Raw genomic sequence first — 16,138 nt, forward strand, 5'->3', positions numbered from 1 at the left:
AACTTTCCCATATAAAAGTTCATATTTTGGACTTAATCTGCTGCTCAGGTGTTACACCTCTCTCAGACCACATCCTCTTATCCATCACATCAACTTGGACAATCTATCCTCTGGTATCAATAGCCTTCCCAGTGCTGAGTTTTTCTACCCCAGATGAATCACTCTCACACTACAACAGCCCCCATAACCTTCTAAATAATCTTGCTTCACTCAAAACAAGGTCTGTCTCATTTACTCTCTCTGCACCTTGGTTCACTCCCACTCTTCGACAGTTAAACGCAAAAGGATGTCAACTTGAAAGACTCTACAGGAAAACCGATCTCACTGTGCACACGGATATTTTTCCACTACTAAGACTGTATTTCTAAAGCCAAATCCATCTACAACTCTGGTTTAATTAGTTAAAATGATGGAAACACCAAGGCCCTTTTTTTCCTCCTTACAAACATTACCAAACCCATAGATTCACTTCCTTCTCACCTTTACTCATCTGATTTCTGTAATACCATGGTAGTTACCGTCCTCTCCATAGTTCTCAAAATCACTAATGACCTCCTCCTTGCTGCTGACTCCAGTTCACTATCCATTCTCCTCCTGCTTGATCTGAGTGCGGCCTTTGAAACAATTTCACACACCACCTTTCTGGACAGACTTTCCTCTACTGGCATCACAAGCACACCTCTCAAATGGTTTCATTCATACCTTTCAGGCCGCACTCAGTACATTTGGTTAAAATCACTCACCTCCCACAAAGTCCCTGTGGGAGGTGAGTAATTTGTGATGCTGTTCATCATTTACCTTCTCCATCTCAATCACTTTTCGCAAACATCAAATCCACTTTCACTGCTACACGGATGACAAGCAGATCTACATTTCCAACAAACCCAACTCCACACTGCCACCTTCGTCCCACACCAACTGCTTCCTTGAAATAAAATCCTGGTTCACCTCAAACTTCCTCAAATTAAATAGCAAGGCACAAAATCCATCTTAAAGTTCATAACTTCTCTATTCCCATCGATGATTCCTCCATCTCCCCCTCCCCTCAGGTAAAGAATCCGAGGGTCATCCTCGACAGCACTCTCTCCTTCACCTCCCTCATCAATAGTGTCACCCGGTGCTCCTACTTCCATCTCCATAACATCAACCGTCTCCATCCTTCCCTCACTCCTCACTATACTGCCATTCTTGTTCACAGCCTCGTCACCTCCCGTTTAGACTATTGCAACTCCCTTCTGTTTGGCCTCCCACAAAAAATCCTCCATAAACTACAACTGGTCTGCAATTCAGCCACCTGTATCATCACACGCACCCCCCTCCATCCCATCACACCCATTTTACAACAGCTCTACTGGCTTGCCATCACACACCGCATCAACTATAAAATATTTCTCCTCACCTTTAAAGCCATCCACAACCTCACCCCTCCATATCTTTGACCTCTTCCACATTGCCACACCCTCCCGCACCCTCAGATCCTCCTCCTCCCTCCATCTCACTGTCCCCCCGACCACCTTGCTACCATGGGGAGCAGAGCATTCAGCCATTCTGCTCCTCACCTCTGGAACTCACACCCACCTGACCTCCGTAACACTGACTCAATCCGACATTTCAAATCCAAACTCAAAACCCATCTGTTTAGACTTGCCTACTCCATCTGACCACAACAGCATTGTCTATTTTAAATTGTATTTTTTTTGTCTCTTATTGTTGCTAACACTGTCTCTGTTTTTATGATTAATGATGAGGTGACTTTGAGTGTCTAATAAAATCATACAAATAAAATGCATGATAAACATTATACACCATGTCAAGACTCAGCACAGCAACAAGACACAACTGCATCAGCAAGGTATCTTCCAGACAAAGCAGATTGGGGTTTCAAGATGTGCTCTTCAAGCTCTTTTGAGGAAGCACAAAGAAACGTTGGGGATCGGAGACGCAGTGGTTGGCCAAGGAAACTTGCAGCAGCTGAAAAACACATCAAGCTTATTTCCCTTCAAAATTGGAAATTGTCCAGCAGTGCGAACAGCTGAGAACTGGCAGAAACCAGTGGGACCCAGGTGCACCCATCTACTGTCCAGAGAAGTCTGGCAAAAAGAGGTCTTCATGGAAGAGTTGCAGCCAAAATGCCATACCTTCAACATGGAAACAAGGCCAAGCGACTCAACTATGCACAAAAACATAGGAACTCTGGTGCAGAAAAATGGCAGCAGGTGTTCTGCACTGATAAGTCAAAATTTGCAATATTTAGCTGTAGCACAGTGCTTCTCAATTATTTTCTGTTACGCCCCCCCCCCCAGCAAGAAGAAAACAATTCGCGCCCCCCCACCCACTCTCCGCCGCGACTATAAATAATAGTAATAATATGTAATAATATTTAATAATATGTAATAATATGATGCTAACAGTGCTCGCTGGTTTACTGAAGTAGCATTCACATAGCGGGATGATTGTTGGCAATATTCAGCACGTTTTCGCTGAAAAAACTCCAGCGGCTTATCAGCATGATTGGGATGTCATTTCTTCAAGTGGCGCCTTAATTTATTTGGCTTCATGCTGTCCGCTGCCAGCATTTTTAGACACAGTAAACACACCGGTCTTTGGTCTCCCACTGTAGTCACAGTGAAGCCAAGCGCTACATATGTTACGTCATATTTCCTCATCACCGAAGGACTGCTGTAGCAGAAGGCAGTTTTTTATCAGGCTGGAGAGCAGTACAATAATGAATGTCTGCAGGCAACAGTAAAGCATGGTGGAGGTTCCTTGCAAGTTTGGGACTGAATTTCTGCAAATGCAGTTGGAGATTTGGTAAGGATTAATGGTGTCCTCAGTGCTGAGAAATACAGGCAGGGACCGTCTCGGGTAAAGACCAGCGAGTCTATCTGCGCAAGTCCATCGAGCAAGGACACGAGTGGGCAAGCTTAGTCCCTTGCCTCACTTAATGGTAATGTGCTTCACGTATATTCCTGTTATCTCCGGGTTGGGCAGAACATTTCGTTACCAAACATGAGGACAAAACCATGCTAACCTCCGGTCCCTACAACATAACACAGCTACCACTGCTACGCTCGCTGTTCTGTGGAACTGCCAGTCCACAGCCAACAGAGCAGGCTTCATATCTGCTTATGTCTCTCACTTCTTTCTCAACCTACTTGCTCTCACTGAAACCTGAATTAAGCCTGAAAATACTGCCACCCAAGCTACGCTCTCCTCCAACCACACCTTTTCCCACATCCCCCGACGGGACTGACTTCCTGGTCTCTAACAATAGCAAATACACCCAACTGCTGCCTCCAACTTCATACACTTCCTTCGAATACCATGCCATAATAATACTTACAGCTCCTAAATCTATGTGGTTGTTATTTACCGTCCACCAGGACAACTGGGTGACTTTGTGGATGAGCTGGTCACTCTGCTGTCTTCCATCCCTGACCATGACTGTCCCCTGCTTGTCCTTGGCGACATGAACATCCACTTAGACAATCAAAAAGCAGTGGACTTCCTTTCCCCAACCAGTTCTTTCAACCTGGAACAGCTCCACAGTCCCCCTACTCACAAGGCTGGCAAAGCGCTGGACCTGATCTTTACCCGCAACTGTTCAGCCGATGGTCTGTCAGTCACACCTCTCCATGTCTCCGACCCCTACTTGATCCACTTCTCCATCTCACTGAAGTAACAACCCTCTGTTCCACCTCCCCTGATATCCTTCTGCTGCAACCTCCAAAACTTGTCCCCTGACCACTCCTCCTCTCTGGTCACCTCCGGTATGCCTCCGCTCAGCACTTTTTCCTTTCTGAAAGTTAATGATGCAACCAAATCTCTGTGTTCTGCACTGAGTAACACTCTGGATAGCCTGTGTCCTCTATTCACTAAACCAGCCCATGCCAAGCTGCCCTGCCCATGGCTGAGAGATACCCTCCAGAAAATGCAAACTGAACTCAGGGGCTCTGAGGGAAAATGGCAAAAGTCACATCAATCACCCGATCTCCTAAACTACCAGTCACTCTTGTCCTCCTTCTCCTCTAGCATCACTGCTGCCAAAACAGCTTTCTACAATGACAAACTCAGCAATTCTGACACTGACACTCGGAAACTATTTGCCTCCCTCAAAACACTGCTGCATCCTCCACCTCCACCAGCCACTAACTTATCAGCTGATATCCTTGCCTCCTTCTTCACTGACAAAGTGGCAGCCACCAGCAACCAGTTTTCTGATCCAATCAGAAAGAACCTGTCTCCACCGCTATGTCCTGTCAATGGCGCTACCCTGGCATCCTTCACTCCTCTCACAGAGGGTGAGGTCTCCAAACCCCTAACATGTAGCCGTCCCACTACATGTTCGCTCTATCCCATACCCTCTGGGTTACTTCAAACTATCGCTCCTTCAGCCACACCAGCAATCACTCATGTGATCAACTAACCACCGCAACATTCCCAGCTATGTTCGAACAAGCCAAGATAACACCTCTGCTAAAAAAGCCTTCTCTCACCCCTGCTCTACCTGAAAACTAACGGCTGGTCTCAGTGCTTCCATTCCTATATAAGGTTATTGAAAGGGCTGTTTTTAAGCAGACCTTCAATTCCCTAATTCTGAATGGGCTACTCGACCCTAAACAGTCAAAAGTGGTCACTCCACTGAAACGGCCCTGCTGTCTGTGACAGAGGCCTTGAAAACTGCAAGAGCTGAAGGTCGGTCTTCGGTCCTCATCCTACTTGATCTATCAGCTGCCTTCGACACTGTTAACCACAGCATCTTGCTAACTTCACTCTCAAACATGGGCATCTCAGGCAAAGCACATGCGTAGTTCAAATCTTACCTCTCCAGGTACTTCTTCAATGTGTCATAGCTGGGGCAAACTTCCGCACCCCACTTGCAATCCACAGGGGTCAACCAGGGCTCGGTGATGGGGTCCCATCTCTTTGCAATATACACCACCTCCTTGGGGCCTATAATCAACTCACATGGGTTCTCATACCACTGCTGATGACACCCAGCTCTACCTGTCCCACCAGGTGACTCCGCTATTTCATCTCGAATCTCCCTATGCCTTTCTGACATCTCTGCCTGGATGACGGCACACCACTTACAACTAAATCACTAAAACTGATTTTCTGGCCAAATACTCTATCTGGAACGATATTAACATAACGATTGTCTCCACCCCTCTCATCCCGACCCGAAGTGGCAAAAAATTTGGGTGTCATGATTGATGACCAATTGTCCTTCTCTGACCACACTGCATCTGTATCACCGTCATGTCACTATGCGCTTTACAACTTACGAAAAATCCTACCTCATCTATCTCAGTATGCCACTCAACTTCTTGTCCAGGCCATGGTGATCTCCTGCCTTGACTACTGCAATGCACTTCTTACGGCCCTCCAGACATGTGCAGTCAAACCTTTACAAATGATCCAGAATGCGGCAGTGCTTCCGGTTTTTAATGAACCCAAACGGGCTGATGTCACTCCACTACACATCCAACTACACTGGTTACCCATGGTAGCCAGAAACAAATTCAAGTCACTAATGCTGGCCTACAGAGTAACTTCAGGGTCTGCACCCAGCTACCTGAGCACTCTCATTCAGGCTTACAACCCTTCTCAGGCTCTATGTTCAGCAAATGGATGTTGTTTGGCTCTGCCATTCCTTCACACAAGGCACTCCCAGCCAGACATTTCTCTCACAACGTTCCACGCTGGTGGAACAGCCTACCAGCCACAGTAAGAACAGCGGCATCCCCCTCTTCCATTAAAAAGCACTTGAAAACTGATTCCTTACAACTGCACCTTCTCTCCTAACATCCCTAACCCTCTAACACCCCTTTACGCTTTCATGTTCTCCACTCCTCCTACCAAAACTTGTTTCCACTCACTCTGTAAGTTTGCTTTGGATAAAAGTGTCTGCTAAATGAAGTATAATGTTTTTTCCTTGTATTGTCTGTCTTCTATGTATGTGGGGCAGTCGTGGATCAGCGGTTAGGGTGTCGGACCCGTAACCGGTGGATTGCTGGTTCGATTCCCTGTACCAGTGTCCATGGCTGAGGTACCCTTGAGCAAGGTACCTAACCCCCACTGCACACGGTCGCCCACTGCCCCGGGTTTGCTGTGTGTGTGTGCACGTCACTTGGGTGGGTTAAATGCAGAGCACGAATTTCGTTGGAGTGAGTTCCCTCCAATGACAAAATATGTCACTTTCATCTTTCATCTTTCTTTCTTTCAACTGATCACCTACACAGGAACAGTCTGTTTGAAGTGTTTCAGTCTGGTTTCATAGTTACACTGCTATAGGCCTATGCTGCCGGGGGACACAAACATGATCCACCGAGCAGTTCCCCCACCACCATCTCTAGTCACCACCTTGTCTCCTCTTCTTCCTCTCCTCTCATCAGGTCAACATATGATTCATTATTTTATGTCACTAACCGTGTGTCCAGTTCTCCTAGTAGTCCCTCCCTTTCTTTCTCTCTGTATCTTTCTGCAGGTATCTCTCCATCCAGATCTGTATGTTGAACTGCATCCAGCCCTCTGACAAACCCAGTGTCTACTATCAACATCTGCCCATGTTGTTCTTCTATGTAGTGCTATTATAACTAACTGAACAACATATTAGCTAAAAAACAAATGCATACAATACATAGTCTTTCAGAATTCCAATTATAACAACCTGTCATGCTTGTCCTTTGTAAAGTATGATGTTTATTGCATGTATGTTTCTCTCTCTTTCATCCTCTCTGTTCTGTCTAGCTCTTCTTCCCCCCCTTCACACAGCCGACTATCAGGAGGATGGTTCTCCCTCGTGAGCCGGGTCCTGCTCAAGGTTTCTTCCTGTTAAAAGGGAGTTTTTCCTTACCACTGTCTACTTGCTCGGGGGTTCAGGCTCTGTGTTTCTATAAAGCACCTAGAGACGATTTTGATTGTACAAGGTGCTATATAAATAAAAATGAATTGAAAAAAATTGAATATACACATATCGCTATTACTCATGTATTTGCACTGTTCTATACTGATCATCTATAACAGCCATTGTATGCTTTTCATTAGATTCATACATTTGCTCTCGGAGATACTGGGTGTAGACACATTGTCACACCAGGAGCAGCTGGAGCATTTGCAACATCATCAGGTTGCTCGAGGGTACCTGAATAGTCATAACTCTATTGAGCAATCCATTCCTCCACATCTCAGTAGCAGTGATTTCATGAACTTCTTTAATGAAAAAATTGTAACTATTAGAGATAACATTCAAGACGTCCTAACATCACCTACCACAAATTTTGTCTGTCAATGCACCCGCATTAGAGATAACCACTAAGTCAGATATGTACCTGGACTCATTTCTTCCTATCAACCATCAACAATTGGCTTCTATTGTTTCCTCCTCTAAATCCACAACCTGTCTCTTAGATCCTATTCCTACCCGAAATGAGCAGGAATAACACTGCTAACTTGCAAAACCTGAAGAGACACAGAGCCTCGTGCTAAACACGCCGCCATCTTGGTCATGATCATAACCTTCCATAAGTTTCTGTGGCAAGGAAAGACATTCTGCTTTTATTTTAGCAAAAAAAAAAAGAAAAGAAAGTATGCAGGGCACTTTCTGTCGCAAAGTGATGGATGACCTAAGTGTTGACCACTGACCTTTATTGAACTCTAACTCTGAATCCTGAAGGCCATGCTGAGCACACGTTAATGAAAAAATGGTCATGTTTGCAAACCGTGCATCCTGGAGGTTGATCCTGATTTAAAAGAAGATTGTTAAGCTCACAGATGATATACCTTCAAAGCTTGAAACAATTTTCCAGATTACCAGATTAAACTTTTACAATAATATATAGTCACTAGTCATGTGGAGTTGAACGACTTTGAGGAAATTGTCTCCAATCAAGACATTGTGTGGTTCTCTGATTTTATCCACTAATTTCTAGAATAGAAATCATATCTGCAAAACCCTCCACTCATGTCATGTTGATGTGCCTTAACCTCAGCCAGTGGATGAGGGATGGAATAAACCTTTATTTCCAGAGTTTTTCCCCATAAGTTTATCAAAGTGTACCTTATAAAAATACTCTGAATTGCCCCACAGGCACTCATGCTGATTCTTGTTGGGATAATCAATTTCAAAGCCATTGCAGATCTCCTTCTGGTACTTGTGCAGAACAACATTCAATAGATTGAAGATGGCGGCCTTGATTCCTTCCAGGAATTCTGGCATCGGATGATAGCAGTGATTTCCATCCGGTTCTAGTACGTCCCTAATCTCCTTCCTGACACTGTCCAGGGTGTCCACCGGCGTGAGAAAGCAGGAATTGTTTGCGTGGCTTTATGTAAGTTGGGAGACACCTCAGGTGATGGAAGAGGCAGAGTAGCAGCTCCCTCTGTGGATGGATATGGAGATGGCATGTTCGAGCTGGAAGACATGATAGTCTCAGTGGGTTCAAATGCCGTCTGTGTGGAGCTTTGTGGATCCAGTCTTTTATATGCTCTATGAGGAGGGGTGGTGATTGGCTCAGGGAGGATTGTTTTGATGTCTTTTTTTTTTGGAGCGGGGGGTTTCTTTTGTTTGTTCAAAGACTATAGATACATTCTTTTTTTTAAAACTTCAAAGAGGGGCTCTTTTTAAAATGCCAGTGAGAAGTTCTTTTTAACTGTTGAAACCTCTCTAACAGTGACAGCTATGGAAGAGCCATCCAATCTCCTCACCCGATGCATCCAGCATTTGCATCCACCTCTTCACTGGTACACGGAGTCTTCTTTTCTACTCCTTTGTCAACAGTAACATCATCATCAGGGTCTGTAATCATCGCTTTGTCATCCAGACCTTTACCGTTTGGAATAGACTTGAATAGAATCAGAAACTGGAATCGGCTCACTGCTCAACCATCTTTACACCATTGTTGGTGTAGTCATTTGAAGTGAACCTCTTCCTTTCTTAGGACCAAAAGCCTCTCCTGGGTTAAGATAATAAAAAAGCACTTCTCCAGTGTAGTAGTTGAAGTGATAGCCCCACTTTTCATTCTCCTTTGAAATCCACTCTTTTTGCTGAGTCCTTGTTGCTTCCTGAACTCTGCACTTGGACATTGAGGGCTTTCTTGATTCCTTTCACACCACTGATTCTTGGTTTACACTCAGTGATGTCTTGCAGATGATTGTGGAAGTAGCAGGTCTTTTTTGACATTTTTTCCCCTCAATCAGTCTTGTTCAGCCAGACTCAGAGTCAGGACATTAAAACACCTAAACAAGATATTACAGCTAGCAGGAACTTGTCTGAACACACTGACATCACTGCCTTTTTGCATGGGCATGCTCGTGTTTGGCTGGTGTGTGCGCGTGTGTCTATGGGGATGTGTGTGCGCACCTGTGTACGGGAATGCATTGGGATGTATGCGTGCATCTTTGTGCACGTTTGTGTGTGTGTGCATGTGTGTCTGGAGGAAGCAGACAGTTCAGGTGCCATTTTATCTCGTTTAATTTGCTAGACTACTAACTCTTTTGAAGGAATGCTTACTCAAGGACATTCGTCTTCTTTTGGGGATCCTCCCCTACAAATGGATAGGCAGCAATAAATAGGCACCAACCATAACCAACCACACAATCAACTCTCTTAATGTAGGACGTCTGGTTTGTTTTAGGGATCCTTCCCAGCAGATTCACAGCCAGCCGTAGACAGACAACAACCATAAACAACCACCCCATATCACCCTCCAGATGAACACTTTGCAAATATGACGATTTTTTCATCAACATGTGGTCAACATGGCCTCCAGGGTTCAACAGGGGTTTGCTAAAGGGCAACAGTCAACATTCAGGTCATCCATCACTTTTTTGATAAAAAAGTGCCTTACATACTTTTAAAAAAAAATATCATTACACTATGTCACCAAAACAAGGTAGTAAGCATAACTTCCTATAAATGTGAAAATTGAGATCATTCACTCTTCCCTCTGCAGTTACTACTGTTCACTTGAAAAAGGGCATTCGTTTTAAATGTTTTAGTCTAGGCAAAAGGGAGATTCACACATGGAGTATGAAAGGATCAAGCATAGTTTCCTGGAATGAAACAATGCTAAGGTTTTTGTACTGCTTTGTGCATGGCAGTTGTGTACATAGCTGGGTAGTGCTCTCACCTTCACCCATATGGATGGCTCTTTTGATCACTGCCTTGAAGAGACCAGGTTCTTTCTCCCAGCCACCAGCTTGAATTTTGCAACGATGGGCCTTGGACAAGAATTGTAATGCCTGAAAAATCATACACAACACCATTACTGTTTATGGTTGCATACACAGATAACAAATGAGCTCAAGACTTTTGACTTTGAATTTTTAACTTCCCCAATTTTTAATTAATTTAACTATTGCTTGTGTCAGCTGACTCCATAGCTCTAGCAGCATGTGAAACAACATGGTTGTGACATTTCATGTAAACTACTGAATTACAGCAGGTCAAAATACCTTAAAACTACAGCATATTGTAAAGTGAGAATTATTAAAATTATTTTAAATACTTTTAAATGATAATTAAATGATCTTATTCATAAAGTAACAATACTAATAACAAGAATCGTTGCTACTTATACACTGTACATTTCCCATGAGGTCTTTTTCTAGCCAAGGTATGACAGAATACATTGTACAATCCAAATATTAAACATCATAGAGCTAGACCTTTTCATTGTCCTCTGGGTTGGAGCTGTGGCCGTCACCATACAGCAGAGCATACTGCTGCCATATCTCAGCGTCACTACTGTGGCGGGAACTGACCCTCCCCAGGAGTTCCTTCAGTTTTGACAGGAAGGATACTGCCTCCTCACCATGGATGTCTGTCAGGTTTTCAACAACTGCTCTTACCAGGATCTGTAGAATCTGTCATTGGAAAAACATTATACACTCATCATTAGTAGATTAATGTTATATAAATCACAATTCATGAAGCGTCTTTATTATATGTGATGTCATGGGTTTGAATTAATCGCAACATGCAAACCCTTAATTAAAAAGTAGCATTGTTCAGCACTGCCAAAGAAAGTGGGCCATTTTTAATGGTGAAAACGAGATGACTAAATAAAAAGTAACCACTGAAAAATTTTGATGAAATATTAAAAAAAATGAATAAATAAAAGCAACTAAGTAGAATTTTCACACTAAAAATATGTTACAAGTAAATGTTTTACATTGAGAATGTTGCCTCAGTGTATAAGTACGTAAGTACAACCAGGAAAATGTACTACAATATCAAAAGTAAAAGTACTCAAGTAAAATAATGGCCCCTGTAACTGTAAATGCTATTAAATATTTAAGCAGTATTACATGAGATGGTGCTTGCGTTGAGGAAACTGTCATTCTAAGTGTCACTGAAGTGCCAATAATATAACGGTAACCCTTGAGTGTAATATTGCAATTATACAATAATCACCAAAAAAATAAAAGATGCAATCAAAATGTATTTATACTGTGGAGCAATTCACTGTCAAAATCAAAACCATCTTTCTATTGTCATTTCCATTTTCAAGGAAATACCATGGGGTATGACTAATAACTTCAAAGCAATCAAAACACATCAGCAGACTCCTATATGTAAGTTTACAACTCCAAGTACCACAATTAGGTTGACTGGTAGTAATGACACAACAGAGAAAACGTATAGTCCCTGTCAAGATCTTCTAACAAACTAACTAAATTTGGCTTCAGTTCATATTTGTTGTTGGTTTCAAAAATGTTTTCACTGTGGTCACAAAACTGTTTGCTGTCCACAAATTGGGACACACATCTGTATTAGTGGGATGGTCTGGCATCAGTCTAACAGCATAAAATATATTTGCTAGAGTAAGCTGAGTTTATAAAAATAATGTTAACTTCCTTGATCCAATGAATCACATGAATATGTTGAAGAGCTTCTGCAGATGATGTGTTCTGTGATGACCCAAAATGTTCTATGTTTGATCAGAGCATAAAATCAAAAGTTTGAAAATGAAAGCTTTAGTTGTTTTTGTATCACATTCAAAAACAAATAAAGCTTTCATTTTCAATAAAAAACAAGTAATTTTTTATTTTCAATTCTGAATGAAATATCAAATGAATGAATGACACGCATTTTACACGATTGCCAACACGCTTTCGATCAAAACTTGATAGTATTACTGTGAATACATTGGATATTTTTATTAGTTTTCAGTTAACAAGCAGATAATAGCTTTAACCAAAGTACACAGTTTAAAACTAGTTAAAATTGTTACCTTCTAGTTTGTGATAGCCAGCTGTTATCTGTGGGATATAACTTAATTGACCAAATCATTTAATCAAAGTGTTAATCAAACTGCAAATATTCCAACAATTTTGCAACCTTTGTGAGGATCGGCCATTTCATACAGGAGGGGAATGTACACTATATTGCCAAAAGTATTCGCTCATCTGCCTTTACACGCATATGAACTTAAGTGATATCCCATTCTTAATCCATTGGGTTTAATATGACGTTGGCCCACCCTTTGCAACTTTAAGAGCTTCAAGGTTTAGGAATGTGTGTGTTCTTCCAGAAGCGCATTTGTGAGGTCATGGTGGACGAGAAGGTCTGGCTCACAGTCTTCGCTCTAATTCATCCCAAAGGTGTTCTGTTGGGTTGAGGTCAGGGCTCTGTGCAGGTCAGTCAAGTTCTTCCACACCAAACTCGCTCATCCATGTCTTTATGGGCCTTGCTTTGTGCACTGGTGCGCAGTCATGCTAGAACAGAAAAGGGCCATCCCCAAACTCTTCCCACAAAGTTGGGAGCATGGAATTGTCCAAAATCTCTTGGTATGCTGAGTTCCTTTCACTGGAACTAAGGGGCCAAGCCCAGCTCTTGAAAAACATCCCCACACCATAATCCCTCCTCCACCAAACTTCACACCTGGCACAAAGCAGTCAGACAAATACCGTTCTCCTAGAAACCCCAAACCCAGACTCGTCCATCAGATGGAGAAGCGTGATTTGTCACTCCAGAGAACACGTCTCCACTGCTCTAGAGCCCAGTGGTGGCATGCTTTACACCACTGCATTTGACGCTTTGCACTTGGTGATGTGTGGTTTGGATGCAGCTACTCGGCCATGGAAACCTATTCCATGAAGCTCTTTACAGACTGTTCTTGAGCTAATCTGAAGGCCACAGGAAGTCTGGAGGTTTGCAGTGATTGACTCTGCAGAAAGTTGGCGACCTCTGCGCACCATGCGCCTCAGCATCCGCTAACCCCGCTCTGTCATTTTACATGGCCTTCTACTTCGTGGCTGAGTTGCTGTCATTCCCAATTGCTTCCACTTTGTTATAATACCACTGACAGCTGACTGTGGAATATTTAGTAGCGAGGAAATTTCACGACTGGATTTGTTGCACAGGTAGCATCCCATAACAGTACCACACTGGAATTCACTGAGCTCCTTAGAGTGGCCCATTCTTTAACAAATGTTTGTAGAAGCAGCCTGCATGGCAAGGTGCTTGATTTTGTGGCCATGGAAATGATTGGAGCGCCTGAATTCAATTATTTGGATGGGTGAGTGAATACTGTTAGCGTATATGTGGAAAGGTTCGTATGAGACAGCTGTCACTCTGCTTGTCAGTGTTACTGTAAAACTGATAAATTTGTTTAGGGTCATTAGGATTTTAGGGACTATATAACAGAGGCTGTCCAGCCTATGGGGTAGTAATTGCATGGGTGGGATGAGGCACTGCTGCCATTTAAGGTGTGTGTCAATATTTTTTTTTTTCAAAAAATGTTTGACTTCTGAATTGACCCTGTGTTGCAGTAAAGTAATGTTTTGTAATTATTCAGTGGGTGCACTGAAAAAACTCTGTTCTGTAGGCTGTATTACATATACAGGTCTATTGCAAGTCTATAGTTTGTTCTGTCATGACTGATAGTTTAAAATTGTTGTTCAAACCACAGTTTTTCTTATTTTCTGTTACAGCTATGAATGAAATTCTTCACTGACTACCTTCTTCTTGTGTAAAATGCAATGCTACCAAATACATCTGACCACCCTGACTGTTCCATTGACTGTATAAAAACATTCTTATACATTCTTTCTAATGGCTAGCATGAGGCTGCTCCAGTGGTCACTTCTTGATACAAAAAGATGGCGACAGCCATAATGCAAAACCTGAGGCTTCAAAACAGTACTCCACTAACCAGTGGGTGATGTCGCAATGGGTTTACATTTGGAATGTCTGCAATCAATATGGTCTTCACCTTAAGGTCATTAAGGGCCTGTCTTGAGTTTTTCCAGCTGTAAGCAAGCTTATTATTATGTATGTACTGTATTTTCTAAATTTGTGAATGTGATGTTAAGTTAATCTTTTCCTAACAACAACTTTAACTTTAGTCTTAAATCACATGTTAAATCTTCAGTTTCATTGGGCTACAATTTGAAGCCCAGTATAAAGGTCTAAGGGTAATCTAAAACAGCCCCGTCACCTCTGTGTGTTACATGACAAAGATTACTTTTCACACCTGTCTCACAGCCGTATGATACACTACATACTGTAAGAGCAGGGTATTATGTCACCTAAGATGACACGCACAGTTGTTTACCTGGATGTCCTTGTAGTTTTGCCTGAGGTCCATCAGACGATGGTAGGCCTTGATGGTTTCAGCAAAGTCCCCGATGTCAGTGCTCACAGCTATAAAGTTTTCCCAGATTTGCCAGTGTTCATAGTTACACTTCAGGGCTTCCTGCAGGGTTCGAAACGCTTTATTTCTATCAATGAGGGTGACAGGAAGAGACAAACAGAAAAAGAAAGATCAAAAGAAAAAGGTTAACAGTGAATGAGCACAACAAAACATGAATGCTTCTGGTTCCGGTAATGTAACAGGGAGATGTGTGCTAGAAGGTCCCTCAATTTCATTTTAATAACTAACTTCACTATAATTCCAGTCACACACAAACTAACAGCACCAACCTTGGGTATAAGTTTTGAGGGAACGTGTGAACAATGTGTACATGAAGTTGCCTACAAGACCCACAATAACAAGCAGCATACTAGCAGCAATGGCAGTCACCAGTATCAACAGTCAACAACAGGAGTCAGATACCAATACCAACAGCAATATCTCCTTGGACAAGCTGTTACCTGAGCTGGCCAAGCAACGAGCTATTATCTGAGAAGATATGTCCTTATTAATGTAATATTCGGTTACTCCTTTACAAATGTAAGTGGATGTTCTTTGCAAGACTGTTAACATGTTTCAGAAATTGCTTGCTGCAGATAAAAGTACAACAGGAGAGAACTTTAGAAACTTTGTCTGCATTAACTAGTATTGCTTGTGTTAGAGCCATTTTTATGTTTCAATACATATTTATGTCATCTATTTATGTTAAAGGATTTAAGTAAATTTAAGCATAGTGACGTCAGGTAATTTTTAATTTATCACCTGTGGAAAGAGGGGGGCAAGTCTTTTCTTTGTGTAGAGCCTTTTGTGAAGCAGGGCATCGAGACGGTCGTTTGACCTCACGTTAGTAAGAATTTTTGTTGTGGACGAAAAGAAATAAAACTGATCAAGGAACTCAACATTTGGAATATATTTTGTAAGTTATTTTGGAACGTGGGAGTCAGAGAAGTGGAGCCCCGATATCATGGCACTAATTTAAAATAATAAGAATGCCATAACAGCTTGAACGTGCAACATAACTGATTAGATATAGCTGATCATAGCTGATTAGTAGCTATTGGCAAGGATTTTATTCTAGTGTGCTTGTTTAATTAGCAGCTCGAACTCATCCTATGTCCTCAGTTGTTTATTTGTTTTCATTCTGGGTACAGCACATATCTATTTCTTAATGTTTAAGAAATATATACTGTAATGTCAATGTTATAAATTCGAATTCCTGTTTGGAAAAGGCTGGGACTGGCTAATTTTGTAGAATTGTACATTGACGGCTATTTCTCTAATTTTAGTGACCTTTCAAGAGAATTTAACTTGCTCCATTGAATTTTATTCAGTTACTTAAAAATTATCCATTTCATTCATAGCCCAGCTTTTCATAATTTACCTCAGAGATCAGATGTCATATTTAACTTATAAGATGCAATCATATCTCTTACAAAAGTGTCATTTATTAAAATGAAAATGACTGGGAAGATTGGATGTGTCTCATTTGGTCATGA

General features: G+C 42.1%; 1 protein-coding gene across 1 annotated transcript in view; it reads right to left on the reverse strand.

Moving 5' to 3' along the window:
* The window catches only part of ttc27 (tetratricopeptide repeat domain 27), a 103,986-nt gene that overhangs the window by 5,349 nt on the left and 82,499 nt on the right, over nucleotides 1-16,138 (reverse strand). Inside the window, exons 16-18 of the mRNA XM_046400976.1 lie at nucleotides 14,565-14,730; nucleotides 10,672-10,869; nucleotides 10,134-10,245 (exon numbers count right to left, since the gene is read on the reverse strand). Of these exons, the coding sequence (XP_046256932.1) occupies nucleotides 10,134-10,245; nucleotides 10,672-10,869; nucleotides 14,565-14,730 (476 nt within the window). The remainder of the gene's footprint in view (nucleotides 1-10,133; nucleotides 10,246-10,671; nucleotides 10,870-14,564; nucleotides 14,731-16,138) is intronic.

The sequence above is a fragment of the Scatophagus argus genome, chromosome 10 (genome assembly GCF_020382885.2).
Source record: "Scatophagus argus isolate fScaArg1 chromosome 10, fScaArg1.pri, whole genome shotgun sequence".
Taxonomy (NCBI): domain Eukaryota; kingdom Metazoa; phylum Chordata; class Actinopteri; family Scatophagidae; genus Scatophagus; species Scatophagus argus.